Here is a 13,029-nt window from a genome sequence, read left to right on the forward strand (position 1 = left end):
GATTAAAAAAAAAAATTTAACAAGCGTTTTTTCCAATACATCTGAAATAATATACAAAGAATAAAGTTTGTATTTCCATGGTGGAGGAACGCCTAATAAAGACAAAGTCAAACTAATGATCAAAGAAAACATACAATGAACAAAAACACGAGTTTATTTATTGTTTAAATACTGAATACAATATTCAATATATAGGGTTGTTTTTTGATTTCCTTTAAAGTGTGATAGTGTATGGATATATATAGTTACATCTGTTTGTGTAAATGTGATATATATTTTTTCATTCTTTAAAGCTGCTGTGAGGAACTTTCGGTCTGTGTAGATTTTGGCGCCCCCTGTGCACAAAGCTGTACCTCTCATCTCTGTGCTGATTTTGTTCCTGTACATATACAGTAGTAATAATCAGTCTTGTCGCTGATTTTCACATGTACACTATAGCCTAATCAGAATTAATTTCTGTCTGTTTCATAACCAAAAAAAAACTCCTTACAGCAGCTTGGAGAATTTTGATTTTATTAATGTACAAATTGGCTAAAATAATGAGCAAATCAATGATATAGAGTTTGTTTCTGAAAATTAAGAGTGTTGAATAAACAAATTATGTTCTTTAGGTCAAATTTTCTTTCTTAAAAATGTTTTAAGATCAAATTCAGCCCTAAACATACATGTAAACACTGAATAAACACATGTTCTTGTGTTTATAGACGCACCAACTAAAATAGTAATGAATTATATTTAATAGGATTTTGGCTTCTCATAACAGGAGAAGTTGAAATTCTCTTTTATAACATTAAAAGATTCAGAAGATGTTATAACACACACTTATTATTTTGTCTAAACTAATTAATATGCATCCATCTAAACATTAAAACACCAGAGGTTTCCTATTAAAAGTAATATTCACAAATATTATAAAACAAAACAAAAACACTCCACTAATGGCTAAGCACAAGAAAATCTGCTTTCCAATGATGTGACATTTTCACCTCTGGCAGAATTGAAGAGTCGACTGTTTTTTATGAATCTGTTCCTGAACTTAAAGAATCAAAACGATCATGTGGTAAAACACTGTTAAACCTGTATCCCGAGTACAGGGGCCTGTAATGGACAAACATAAACAAATGTTGAAGGGACTACATTAATGTACAAGTCAAAACAGTTTTGTTTTCTCTCAGGTTTGTTTGCTTGTGTTAAAAGAGGACTTTACTTTAGTACGTGTATTCTATGAATGTTGAACTTTGTCGTGATAATCAACACGTTAATAACATGTTTATATTCAGACTTGTTCATGGCAGAGAGCAAACATCACATGTGAAAACAATAAAGGAAGAATGCTGCAGTTTTTAATCTTTATGGGACTCAACAGAATTTTTCACCTTTATATTATTATTATCATTATTATTATTATTATTATTATTATTACTATTATTAATGTTATTAAGAGACTGAAACACTGAAAACATTTACAGTGAAGTGAAAAGTGAAGCAGCTTTGAACCAGTTGAACAGATTCTTCTGTAGTGGGAGGGTCTTAAGTGTCCGTGTAACCAGAGGAGTTGTCAGGCTTGTTTGTCCTGTCCACTCCCTGCCTCACTCTCTCTCTCTCTCTCTCTCTCTCTCTCTCTCCCTCTCTCTCTCTTTCCCTCTCTCCCCCTCTCTTTGTATCTCTCTCTCCCTCAGTTTTTTTAATAACAGAGCGCTCTGAGCCTGAAGCTCCTCAGCACACATTCATCACATCCGCAGCAGGAGGACCGTTTCCTGAGAGGCAGCATGGACCCAGAGAGCAGACTGAACAGAGAGGGGATCAACCTGAACAAACTGGGAGACATCGAGGTGAGCGACAGGTCTGATCACTTCTGTCTCTGGTTACTGTTTCTTCTGTTTCTCTTCTGTTTGTCTTCGGCTGTGTTTTGTTCTGTTTCTGTTCTGCCAATAAAACCCCAAAAAGAACCTTTAGAGAAGACCAGGACCGGACTGAAATGTTGAATTATTCTATACCCAGATGTAAAACACCAGCTTCCTTCCTTGCTATCTTTCCATCGTGCCGCTCTACATTAGTTTGACTGATCCTTTTGTAGATCTAACTGTAAAAATGTTGTCAGTCAGTGTTATTTGTTCCCGCTCATAGTAAGGACTGAATTCTTTTCCATCTTAATTTGACAGACCAAAGCTTCCCTGAACTGTGTATCACATTATTATTTTAATATTAAAAAGGTTGTAAAATGTGTCTCACAGGACAAATCCTGCACAGGTGTGAACCTCAGAGGAACACCTCCTAAAGCTGGTAGAGATCTTCTTTAACAGATGGAGGTTTTTACATTTGTTAAACTTATTGGACATTCAAAACAAAGACAGAGAGCCTGTCACTGGTAAACAGTGAAACCCAACAGTCAGATTTTGTCCCTTCTTTAGTTTAAATAACTTGTGACCTCTTGTAAGGTCCTGACCCTCAGGTTGGGAGCCCCTGTGTCTGTGTCTGTGACCTCAGTGGCGACAGACGCTGGTGTATAATCGGTGTTTGTCTCCTGAGCTGTCAGCTGTGTGTGGAGATGAATGAAAGCTCTGTGACACAGAGAGAGTCTCACCCAGGTGTGACATGTGGTCCACCTGTGCGACAGGATCAGACAGACACTCAGACTTTCTCCTGGAGGAGCAGAGAGGTTAGATATCTACCTGCTGCTCAGCCTCATGAGTCTGTTCAGGTGTGGTGAGAGGGAACAGCCTGCAGCGTGTTCTGTCATGTTTCCTCTCTCTCTCGTCCAGGTGAGTCATCACCTGTCGCTCTGCGTCTCACAGCCACACCTGTGAACACTGAGTTAATGGAAACAGAACACATAGCACCTCTGTGTGTGTGTGTGTGTGTGTGTGTGTGTGTGTGTGGAGTAATGTGTGGTGACGAGTGCACTGAGAACAATCAGACCTGTGATGTAACACTGAAGAATAACACTGATCCTTATGAGCTCACCTGATCTTACCTGTCCTCTCTACGCTCACAGGCTCTGACCTCCCCCTCCGGAAAACGCTATCGCCCCATCAACCTAAACCACTACGCCACCAAGAAGAGCGCGGCTCAGAGCATGCTGGACGTGGCCCTGCTGATGGCCAACTCGTCGCAGCTGAAGACCGTCCTGTATGTGGGGCCTCACTATCGCTTCTACATCCCCCTCATCGTCCTGCTGTCGCTCTCCATCTCACTGCAGGTCATTGTGGGGCTGCTGCTCGTCTTCATCGGCAAGTGACTCAGACCTCACCTGCACCACCACTGTTATTGTTCCCCCTCTTCCATCTCTAGTTCACCTGAATGTGTTAAAGAAACACTTTGACATTTTGGAAAATAACCCTTCTTGCAGAGAGACAGATGAGAAGATGGATAGCATTAGCATCTCTGTAAGTTACATGTGCAGCTAGAGAGCAGACTGTATATAAGAAGCTGACATAGCCACAGGGACTTGTTTTTTTTGGAGACAGAAGTGACCGTATTTCGTCGGGAGGTTGGAGCTGTTATCAGCTAAGGCTAACCCTAGCTTGCTAAGGACAGTGCATGCATAATTCTGTGTACACGTTAAAATAATTAACGTGCTAATTTTGTCTATCAAAAAAACATTTTAAAACAAAATGAACTTACTGAACAGATGAACAGGCGGCTCCTCAGAGTGTGTTTTACTTTAACCAACTACTGAACAAGAGAGTTCCCAGGTGGCTGTGGTGGCTGCTTGTCAATCACAGGTAGCCCCGCCCTAACCCCTCCCCTCTTCCTGGTCTGTGTGACTCTCAATGGGAGCATCAGTGACTAAATGAACATCATGCTGTGTTGAAGAAGACTTGAAACTCGAGACTGAGACCATAAACGGCCACCCCTTATATACAGTCAATTAAAAAAAGCCAGCAGCTAGTTAGCTTAGCGTAGCATTAAAGGACCCCACTTACACAGCTCTTCTCTACCTTAACATGAGTAAGTGATTGAGTGCTTTACAAATGACCTCACATACACACAAGGCTCAGCATGCCCATAAGGAGCATCATGACCCGGGACACGGTGAGCCGAGGAAGTCCATAGGGAATACTATCTGCCTAGCAGCACCAACGTTCCCGAATCAACACGTTATTCATCTTACTTTTAAATTGCACAATAACCAAAGTATTTAAGGGGACCCAGAACATTAGATAAAAGTGTAAGCTGTAGAGCTTTAAAGGTGTTTGTGGGTTTTGCTGCCCTGCATCCCAAACGTCCTACCTTTTCTTTCACTAGAGAACTTCCTGCAGCCTCACAGTCACAAGGACATAGTCTGTACGCAGCATGCTTAAGGTTGGGACACACCACTTGAACCTTGACCCTCTTGCTAAAACATCATCTCAGTTTGTTGCCCAGTGGTGTTATACTTTTGATTGAAAGGTTGCCTTGGAGATACAAATACAAAGAGATATCTGTGCTGTGCAGAGGATTGTGGGTCGGAATCTGTCCGGGTGACAAACTCATGTGTGTCAAAAGGTACGCTGGATTGACCGGATGTATTTTCACTGCATTTCATAACATGTTTCGAGACATACAAGATCTGTTTTTCTGTCTTACTAAATTTTATGGAAATATCTGAACTCAGTACCAGGCTAGCTTTTTACAGTCTTTATGCTAAGCAAAGCTAACAGGCTGCTAGCTGTAGCTTCATATTTAGCCTTCGGTGATGAGAGAGATGTGAATCTGAGCATCTACATCAGCAGCATCATTCTTTAACTCTTTATTAGACTTTATTTTATCCGTCATAGCAAACCTCCACTTTCCTTAATATACACATTTAACATTAAATGAATCTGCAGGTGAGTGTGTCACTACAGTTTGTACATGGGATATTTCTTTTCTAATCCTACCTGTCGTTTGATGTGAGATGTCACCACCAAAATACATCTTGTACAAAGTGTCACTGCCATCACTTGTTCTCTCCTCCTCCTCTTCATCCCTTCATTTCTCTCTTCTTCTTCTCCTTCAGTTATTCTTGTATCTGATGTTGTTGCTGTGTTTCTGTGTCAGCAGTGAAGTACGATCTGAACGACGTGAGGAAACAAGCCAAGCTGAACAGGATGAACAACGTGGCCACAGTCTTTGTCTTCTTCACCGTCCTCATCAACATCTTCATCACAGCGCTCGGATTCGAGGGACACGCTGTCAGGTCAGCCATCACACACACACACAGACACACACACACACACACACACACACAGACACACACACACAGACAGACACACACACACACACACACACACACACACACACACACAGACACACACACACACACACACACACACACACAGACACACACACACAGACACACACACACACACACACACAGACACACACACACAGACAGACACACACAGACACACACACACACACACACACACACACACACACACATTGTTGGCTCTCTGACTGTTGTTAAACCTGTGTCACTGTGTTTCTGTTTGTCTGCAGGTCGTTGGCGTCACATGAGCCGTCGATCCAGGAGCCTCACCTCTCACCTGCCCTGCCTCTCGACCTGAACATGACGGGACACATGTAGACCAGAATCTGGACCAGAACATGTCCTGGTTCAGCTGTTATCTCAAAGACTCACCATCTAAGCCTTGTGGTGTATCAGCTCCCTGAACTATGGCTCCAGTTGAGCAGCTGGATGGAACTTTTCGCTCCTGAAGGATTGACTGGCTCACGTCAGTGCTGGGGGGCCTTCGTGGATCCAAGCTGAGACCCCGGAGATCAACCTCCTCCTCAGAGACCATCATCCACAACGACCTCAGGATCACAGCTGTCACATCAAGTCGACCAAAGATTGACTACCAAACACCTCAGTTTGAACACGTTACCACTGTCTCTTGTCCCTGTCAGTACTCTGACCTTTGACCTTTGCAGTCAAACTATTTAAATCTTAAATCATGTAAATAAAACCACCTTTTCTGTTTCTGTTCAAATGTTTGATTAAATTAAGCTTTTTTTTTTTTTTTTTTTACAGTTTTGTAACTAAATAAATGAATTTACGACCGTTGAAGATTCTGACTGTTTGGAAACATTATTTCTATTTTTTCTTCATATCAAAGGGAAATGTCTTCTGTGTCTTCTGTGTCCTCTGTGTCCTCTGTGTCAGCTGCGTTCAGCATAGTCCCAGAAGAACGACACTATTTCAGCTTCACGTCTCCACCTTCAGGCTTTTTGCAAACGAGCTGCAGGACTTCGCTACAGAGAAATATAAGTGCAGAGGGTTTTATAGATGAAGGGACATTTGACTGCGCTTTGGCTGACTGGATATTCAGCTGTGTATACAGCTGAAAAAATGCAGCACAGTGAGGCTGCAGCAGGGAATGCATCTTGGGAAATGTAGGCACCGTCAGCACAGCTCCACAAACAAGAGAACTCGGCTTTCTCTGTTAGCGCTGAGATTAGTTATTTACCATCACCTCTGATTGGACATCCACATAGACGTGGTGGGCTGCTTGGTGGTGCAGTGGTTAGCGCTGTCACCTCACAGCCAGAAGGTTCCTGGTTTGAATCCCGGCTCAGACGTAGTGGGTCCTCTTGTGTGGAGTCTGCATGTTCTCCCCGTGCACGTGTGGGTTCCCTCCGGTACTCCGGCTTAGGTTCAGTGGTGACTCTAAATGGCCCGTAGGTGTGAGTGTGAGCGTGAAAGGTTGTCTGACTCTGTGTGTCAGCCCTGTGATTGAAAGGCGACCTGTCCAGGTGTAACCCCGCCTCTCGTCCAATGGGCTCCAGCCCCCCCATGACCCTGAACAGTATAAGCAGTATAGATGATGGATGGATGAAATGTGGTAAAATGTTTTATAAAACTTTTAGTGTCGTGTTCAACAGAAAGTAAAAACACTCGAGACTTGATTTTATTTTGAAATGTATTAAAACATAAAGAGAACAGCCTTTGGTTTGTAATCGGACATGATGAGGACAGAAAGGAAGTATGAGAGGAGATCCCAGCTCACAAGTCTGTTGTGCAAAATGTCACAAATAAGAACACATGACAGAAAACAGCTGCTAAACGAAATCACACACAAAACTTTGCATAGCAGGAAAAACAGAGTGCAACATGTCATGCAAGAAAAGTAAAGACATTAAAAAGAGGACAAGTATTATTTTTTATGTCCTCAAATCCCACGAAAAGACCAAACCATTTGTTAACCTGCACCTCGGGACCTTCTGACTCCAGGCAGGTTCCTACTGACACGGAAACGTCGGCTCAAGTTTGAAGTGTTTTCTTAATTATGCATGTATGTATGTTTGGTACTATTTTCAGCGGCGGATGAATCCACTGCTCTAATGAGTGTTTGTCGCAGCAGGTTGTGATACACAGACTATAGTTAGTCCGGTTTTAAACCCTGATATCCTAACGACCAATCAGATCACTGGATCCCTGAGGTATTCTCTTCGTTGTTAACGACCTGAGTGTAAACGTAGTAGGCTGCTGCTAACGCGGCTATCAGCAGCAGCATCCTGATAAACTTCCACATGCAGCCTCCAGACTTCCTGACAGGCTCCTTGGACCGTACTGCGCTGTGATTGGCCGTCCTGTGGGTCACCTGGACAGGAGGCCTGAGGCACAGGAGGTAAAGTTTAAGCCAGGCGATAAACTCTTTTACTGAAACACATCATTAGCTTTAAGTACAGGACTCACTCTTCTGTTTCCTCGTCTGATTCCTCGTCTTCTTCTTCTTCTTCTTCTGTGTCGACGTTTCCTCTTTGTCTCAGCCTGAAAAAGAAACGTTTATTTACATCTACACGTGCAGCTAGAGGCGTTTTAAGAGACCATCAGTGCTGTTCATTTATTATGAAACCAACGTGCACAGAATCAGAAAGAAGTTCAATAAGCCAACATCAAGGGACTTGACTCTATACATCATGTTTTCTCCATTTAAGAACACTAAGAAGTTCTTTTTACATCTGTCAGACAGTTTATGCATTTGTCTTTCATTTGTTTATTTACGCAGCATGTCTCTAAGAACATGTCGGTTGGTCGGTGCCTCAGTTTGGACACAAATATTGATTTCCATGAAATTCGGGTCAGAACAGAACAAAGATGAACTTTGTGTTTACAGCTTGATACCAGATGTGAGCATGCGAACACACTAGTTAAACTAACGTTAATTTTCATCCTTTCACTACTGCATTATATAGTTGTAGTTATTTACACAATATGGCACAAGTCAGTGGACACGCCTACTAATCTCTGAGTTCAGGTGTTTTAACTACACACGTTGCAAACAGGTGAATAAACACAGCACATGGACATAAAATCTCCACAAACAAACATTTAGATTTTTGGCTGGTAAAGAAATCTGCCCCAGTGAACTGTGAGGGTGAAGTTAAAGAGCCTGGAAGCAACAAGAGCTCGGTAACGAGGTCGTTATTATCCCAGAGCAAGACCAAGAACCAACATAATTCTGCACTCAGAGATAAATAAATAATCTGGGTTATTTGTATTTCTTTAAACTGAAAAAACAATGTAAGGTTATAAATCAGGCCTTCCTAATTTAGAACGAGACAAAACCAAAGAGGCCAGAAATCCTGAGATCATAGCCCCCTCTTCCTGATAAAGTTCTCACGCAGGAACCTGCTTCACCTTTTTCTCTCTTTGCTTCAAATTAAAAACAATTACTTCAAGAATATGTTTTAAAATAAGTTAATTTATATTAAGATCTAGGTAGAAATATTCTTCTATTCTTGCTGACTGTGATGGGACGTGTCCACACTGTGGTAACATAAGAAAATTAACCCCCACATACAGACAGGAAGAGCATCTGGAGGCGGGTGGGGCTCTATTGGAGGTTTCCTGTGTTCACTGAGCTGACACAGAGTTTTTACAAGGAGCAGGAGGGGGGAGGGGGCGGAGTCTAAACAGGCCCAACAACACATTTGTTTTCTTGTCAAAGAGCATCAACAGCTTTTAGATGTCTTGTGTTGTGTGTGTAAAACTCACGTGTCTCCGTAAGCCTCATGTCGAACCTGTGAACACAAGATCAGTCAGTTCATTAGATTATCAATGGCTGAAGATTTGAGGAATCTGAAACAAACAAGCAGAAAATCCGACTCACCGGGCTGTGGTACGTGATGTAGGTCACCTCCTCCTCTGCAAACACAAACAACACACTTTAACACACTGACACCAACATGTGTTGACTCCTCATGTTAAACTCATTCAAAAAGATGATAGAAGTAATGAAGTGTTGCAGACGGCAGGTTTGATGAGTCGGACCTGTGATTATTGTCACGTTGTACTTCAGCTAATTGATCTCTTCATTCAAATGTAATCAACTGCTTATACTTTTGACTTCTCTGACGCCGTTTTAAAATGTGCTGTTGGACATGGTCGGTGTCTGACATCAACAGTCCTGTCTGTTTGACTTCTTTTCTGACCCCGTTTTTATTTATAGCTTGTTTTATGTGTGTGAAGAGTATTTGTCTTTGTGTTTGCTAACTCGCTCGCCTAACAAGAGACGAGACAAGTATTCTGAATTAAACGATTTCCAAATTAGTTAATGATGCCGGCTGTGTAACCTGTGTAGGCCTTGAAGCCCTCCCAGAGTCTCGGCTGTGAGGGTTTCAAACTTGTTTACCCGATGTGATAGTAAATGTTTTATCTTAAGCAGAACAAAGCCAGCCGGCACTTTGATTAAGAAAACAGTCAAGAGATTAATCAATACAAAGAAAAGAGTCATGAGCTGTAGTTTTACAAAGCTGAACGTCAGAGAATACAGTCAGGTAAAGATGTGAGTATGAACAGCTCCATCCTCGCCAACATTAAAACACTGACACACAGCAGATCATCTGCTACCTCCCTGTGTCGGAGCGAGCAGCGTCCTACCTTCCTCCCTGTAGTAGGTTTTATCAGGCGAAGGTTTCGCTGCGGCGCCCTCCATCACCTTCTCCAGCTTCTTCTCATACAGACCTCGAGTCGAGTCTGAGGACACACACACACACACACACACACACACACACACACACACACACACACACACATTACATTTACATTATACACAGTAACATTAGTATACTGTCATTCTATGTTATTGTTATGCACACAGACCTTTATGCGTGTGTGTGTAAATGTGTCTGAAACCTTTTCCCCCTTAATTTAATTAACTAACAATAACATGAAACAGACGATATCACCAGCTGCTGTGGAATCAATGAGCCTATTTATCCATTCATTTTTTTCTGATTTTACTTTTTTCTCTTTATTAAAACTATGATGTTGTAAGATCACTGTAACTTTTAACTCTTTTAACAGCTGCTCAAACAAGATCAGGTGGCAGTTATGAGCCCATAATGACACAATGTACATTTCTCTTACCGACTATGGGTCCGTGTTTGATGCCATATTCAGTCAGTAACTCACTGATCTCCTCATCACTCTTCTCACTCAGAGACATCTGCACACAGACACAAAATCATCGATAGATAGATAGATAGATAGATAGATAGATAGAAAGAAAGAAAGAAAGAAAGGGGAGGACTCTCGTCCTACAGTTTGCAGCCCGCCAACGCTCCAGCAGGAAAACTTCAGAAGAAATCTCAGAAAATAAACTGTAATGTCCGACTGACAGTGAAGGCATCATTTTATATTTAATGTATCGACATTAATCTCCGGTTTTATCTCCATACTTTAACCGTGTATGCTCTTATCAAACACATGCATGTCCACAAACAGTTTTACGGCTGTATTTCATAACTCACGGCAGAGCCCAGAGACGGACTCAAACACACTTCGCGGCTTTTTTAATCTCGCGCGAGCAACAACCTCAAACGGTTAAACGGAATATAAGACAGAAAAAAGTTTCTTTTGCGGGTTTGAAAATAAGACACAACAGTTTCTCTTACCTTTGAAAAAGACGACAGAATTCAGTGTTGAAAATGTGCCTGGGAACAGGACGAGGAGAAGCTCAGTGGGTGGATCCTCTGCGCGGAATTCGTCACACCTACATCTACTACTGCCCGAGTACTACTAGCCTACAGTAAAATACTGCTCCTGATACTTACAGTGAAACATCAGAGGTGTGGTATTCAGCTACTGTAAAGTAGGAAAACCTCCGTTAAAAACGACGTTATGAATCCCTATCTGACGTGTGATAGTTCAGATATAAAACACATCCGTGGCTCAAACTGGGCAGCTCTGTCATTGCACTTTAAGAATACTGTACAGATTTTATATTCTGTACTTATTGTTTGATCTAATTGAAGTTGCCTCTTGACTGTTGCAGCACCTATTTGACTTGCTTTATATATATTGTTTTATTTTAATAAACCTGACACAAAGAAAGTTCCCTGTATGTTCAGACCGTCTTTGTTTCATCAGCAGCCCGCCTCGACCGAAACACACTACTGATTACAATTAAATGATTCTTTAGTTATTATAAATATTCTGTTCTATATTCTAGAAAATGTGAAAATACATGTAGTTATGTTATATGTGTTATATGTTATTAGTTATATGTAGTTCTGTTAAATTTATGAAATAAATGTTTTTAAAGAAACGACGTGTCTGAAAGTCAGGACACTTTGTTCAGCTGTTTTACAGACCTGTTTCCTCAGTTCTTTTTCTTCGTGTTATCCCTCGTGGTTGTTCATGAGTGTGTGCAAATTAAAGTGTAAAAAGTACTGATAGCCTGCTGCTGTTGCTCAATAGAACCCGTGTCTCTAAACCGGACCTGAGATTTTACTTTTTGATCGATTGAAAATGTGTTTTTCTCTACATGTGGTTTCCCCCTGCAGCATTTAAACTTAACAGCTTTGGTTGTACTAATGTGCTCCACTATAACTTACTCAGATGTCTTCATTAAAGTTTCAGCCTGTTATCTAATGAGTCAGATTTCCTCTCCTGCAGCGCCCCCTGCAGGCTCAGAGGAGTCAGGCCTAATAAGGAGGGTTTTTTTGCAGGAAGGGCGTTGGCTGCAGGCTGCTGTAATGTACACATTTTCACTCACTGGAAACTTCTGTACACACACACACACACACACACACACACACACACACACACACACTGAACATGACGTCTGTGCTGAAGTTTTACTTTTACATTCACTTACAAACTTCAGAGACAAAGAGTTCAGTTCTTTCTGTAAACTCAGAACTTAAACTTGATGTTTTCTCCGTTTTCTATTTGCCATTTAGATAGATTTCTATCTAGGATTAGCACAGATAGATAGATAGATAGATAGATAGATAGATGGATAGATGGATAGATAGATACTTTATTGATCCCGAGGGAAATGTAGGCATCCAGTAGCTTCTAAGACATGTTTGTGTTACTGACCTGGTTTTAATATTTGAAACGATGTGCTTTATTATCTCCTACAGAATCACGTCCCTCGGCATATGAATTAAAGCACATTTATGCACGAGTGTATGTCTGAAGGATATTTTATATATTTCTTATCTTATCGCACAAAAAGACAAAGTTTAGAGACACAAAACAAGCAGGCTTCAGATTGACAGAAAAATACTTAGACAACTTTATTGTGTATCAAAATACTGTTACAAACACTTTAAAGCCATTTTATTTCGGACAAGGTTGATTTTTTTGTTCTGAAAGATAGATTAGGCACAAAGCGAGCTGGAGGGGTGAGGGGGTGAGGGGGGTGAGATACAAACACTGAGCAGAAAACAAAGACACATCTGTTCTCTGGTTTTTGGTCGTCGTTTTTTTCAGGACGTGACAACATCACCTTCAGCCCGTCTGTCCTCAAACTTCCCTTTTTAAAAACCTTTTTTAAAATGTAAAAGATGAAACCTCCTCGAACAAGCAGCACCGCATGTTGTTCTGAATCTGAGGATGTCTGTTACATGGTGGTATCACACGTTAGCGCGCAGCACAGGGAGAACGTGAGGAAGCTGCTGCTGTGAAATGTGCCGTTCCCTCTCTGCACACACGTCGTCCTGTCTTCAATCTTTGACTCTAATTAAGAACAGCAGTGCCTGACAAGGGATCAAACTAGCAGCAGGTAAACATCAGGTTAGTTAAGGAGCATCATGAACACCTCGTGC

The 13,029-nt window shown here is 41.4% G+C and overlaps 3 protein-coding genes across 6 annotated transcripts in view; 1 reads left to right on the plus strand and 2 right to left on the minus strand.

Annotated features, from left to right (window-relative positions):
• Window positions 1-1,712: 1,712 nt before the first annotated feature.
• LOC138589963 (ninjurin-1) lies at window positions 1,713-6,020 on the plus strand. The gene is made up of 4 exons (XM_069660470.1): window positions 1,713-1,832; window positions 2,996-3,230; window positions 5,026-5,161; window positions 5,464-6,020. The coding sequence occupies exons 1-4, from the start codon at window positions 1,770-1,772 to the stop codon at window positions 5,549-5,551; spliced, it is 522 nt and encodes a 173-aa protein (XP_069516571.1). The 5' UTR covers window positions 1,713-1,769; the 3' UTR covers window positions 5,552-6,020.
• Window positions 6,021-6,880: 860 nt separating this feature from the next.
• emd (emerin) lies at window positions 6,881-10,969 on the minus strand. Its single transcript, XM_069660574.1, has 7 exons — window positions 10,867-10,969; window positions 10,340-10,418; window positions 9,851-9,946; window positions 9,081-9,115; window positions 8,966-8,991; window positions 7,664-7,738; window positions 6,881-7,581 (listed from the first exon to the last, which is right to left on the minus strand). Exons 2-7 carry the CDS (start codon window positions 10,416-10,418, stop codon window positions 7,392-7,394), a joined length of 501 nt encoding a protein of 166 aa, XP_069516675.1. The 5' UTR covers window positions 10,867-10,969; the 3' UTR covers window positions 6,881-7,391.
• Window positions 10,970-12,473: 1,504 nt separating this feature from the next.
• The window catches only part of flna (filamin A, alpha (actin binding protein 280)), a 43,293-nt gene continuing 42,737 nt past the window's right edge, over window positions 12,474-13,029 (minus strand). For all 4 annotated transcript variants that reach the window (XM_069659938.1, XM_069659935.1, XM_069659936.1 and 1 more), the window contains one exon: window positions 12,474-13,029. This exon is cut by the window's right edge and continues 804 nt beyond it. The gene's annotated coding sequence lies outside the window, so the exon portion shown is untranslated.

Source organism: Semicossyphus pulcher, unplaced genomic scaffold (genome assembly GCF_022749685.1).
Source record: "Semicossyphus pulcher isolate SPU_LCO1_2020_fin unplaced genomic scaffold, fSemPul1.0.p SCAF_13, whole genome shotgun sequence".
NCBI lineage: Eukaryota > Metazoa > Chordata > Actinopteri > Labriformes > Labridae > Semicossyphus > Semicossyphus pulcher.

Excerpts from the sequence above, each read along its gene's own strand:
- emd (XM_069660574.1), bottom strand. The coding sequence starts at position 10,418 with ATGTCTCTGAGTGAGAAGAGTGATGAGGAGATCAGTGAGTTACTGACT. Across the intron at positions 8,992-9,080 it reads ACATCACGTACCACAGCCCG|GTTCGACATGAGGCTTACGG; the intron begins GTGAGTCGGATT and ends TTGTGTTCACAG. Across the intron at positions 7,582-7,663 it reads TCAGACGAGGAAACAGAAGA|GCCTCCTGTCCAGGTGACCC; the intron begins GTGAGTCCTGTA and ends CCTGTGCCTCAG.
- LOC138589963 (XM_069660470.1), top strand. The coding sequence starts at position 1,770 with ATGGACCCAGAGAGCAGACTGAACAGAGAGGGGATCAACCTGAACAAA. Across the intron at positions 1,833-2,995 it reads ACAAACTGGGAGACATCGAG|GCTCTGACCTCCCCCTCCGG; the intron begins GTGAGCGACAGG and ends CTACGCTCACAG. Across the intron at positions 3,231-5,025 it reads GCTGCTGCTCGTCTTCATCG|TGAAGTACGATCTGAACGAC; the intron begins GCAAGTGACTCA and ends CTGTGTCAGCAG.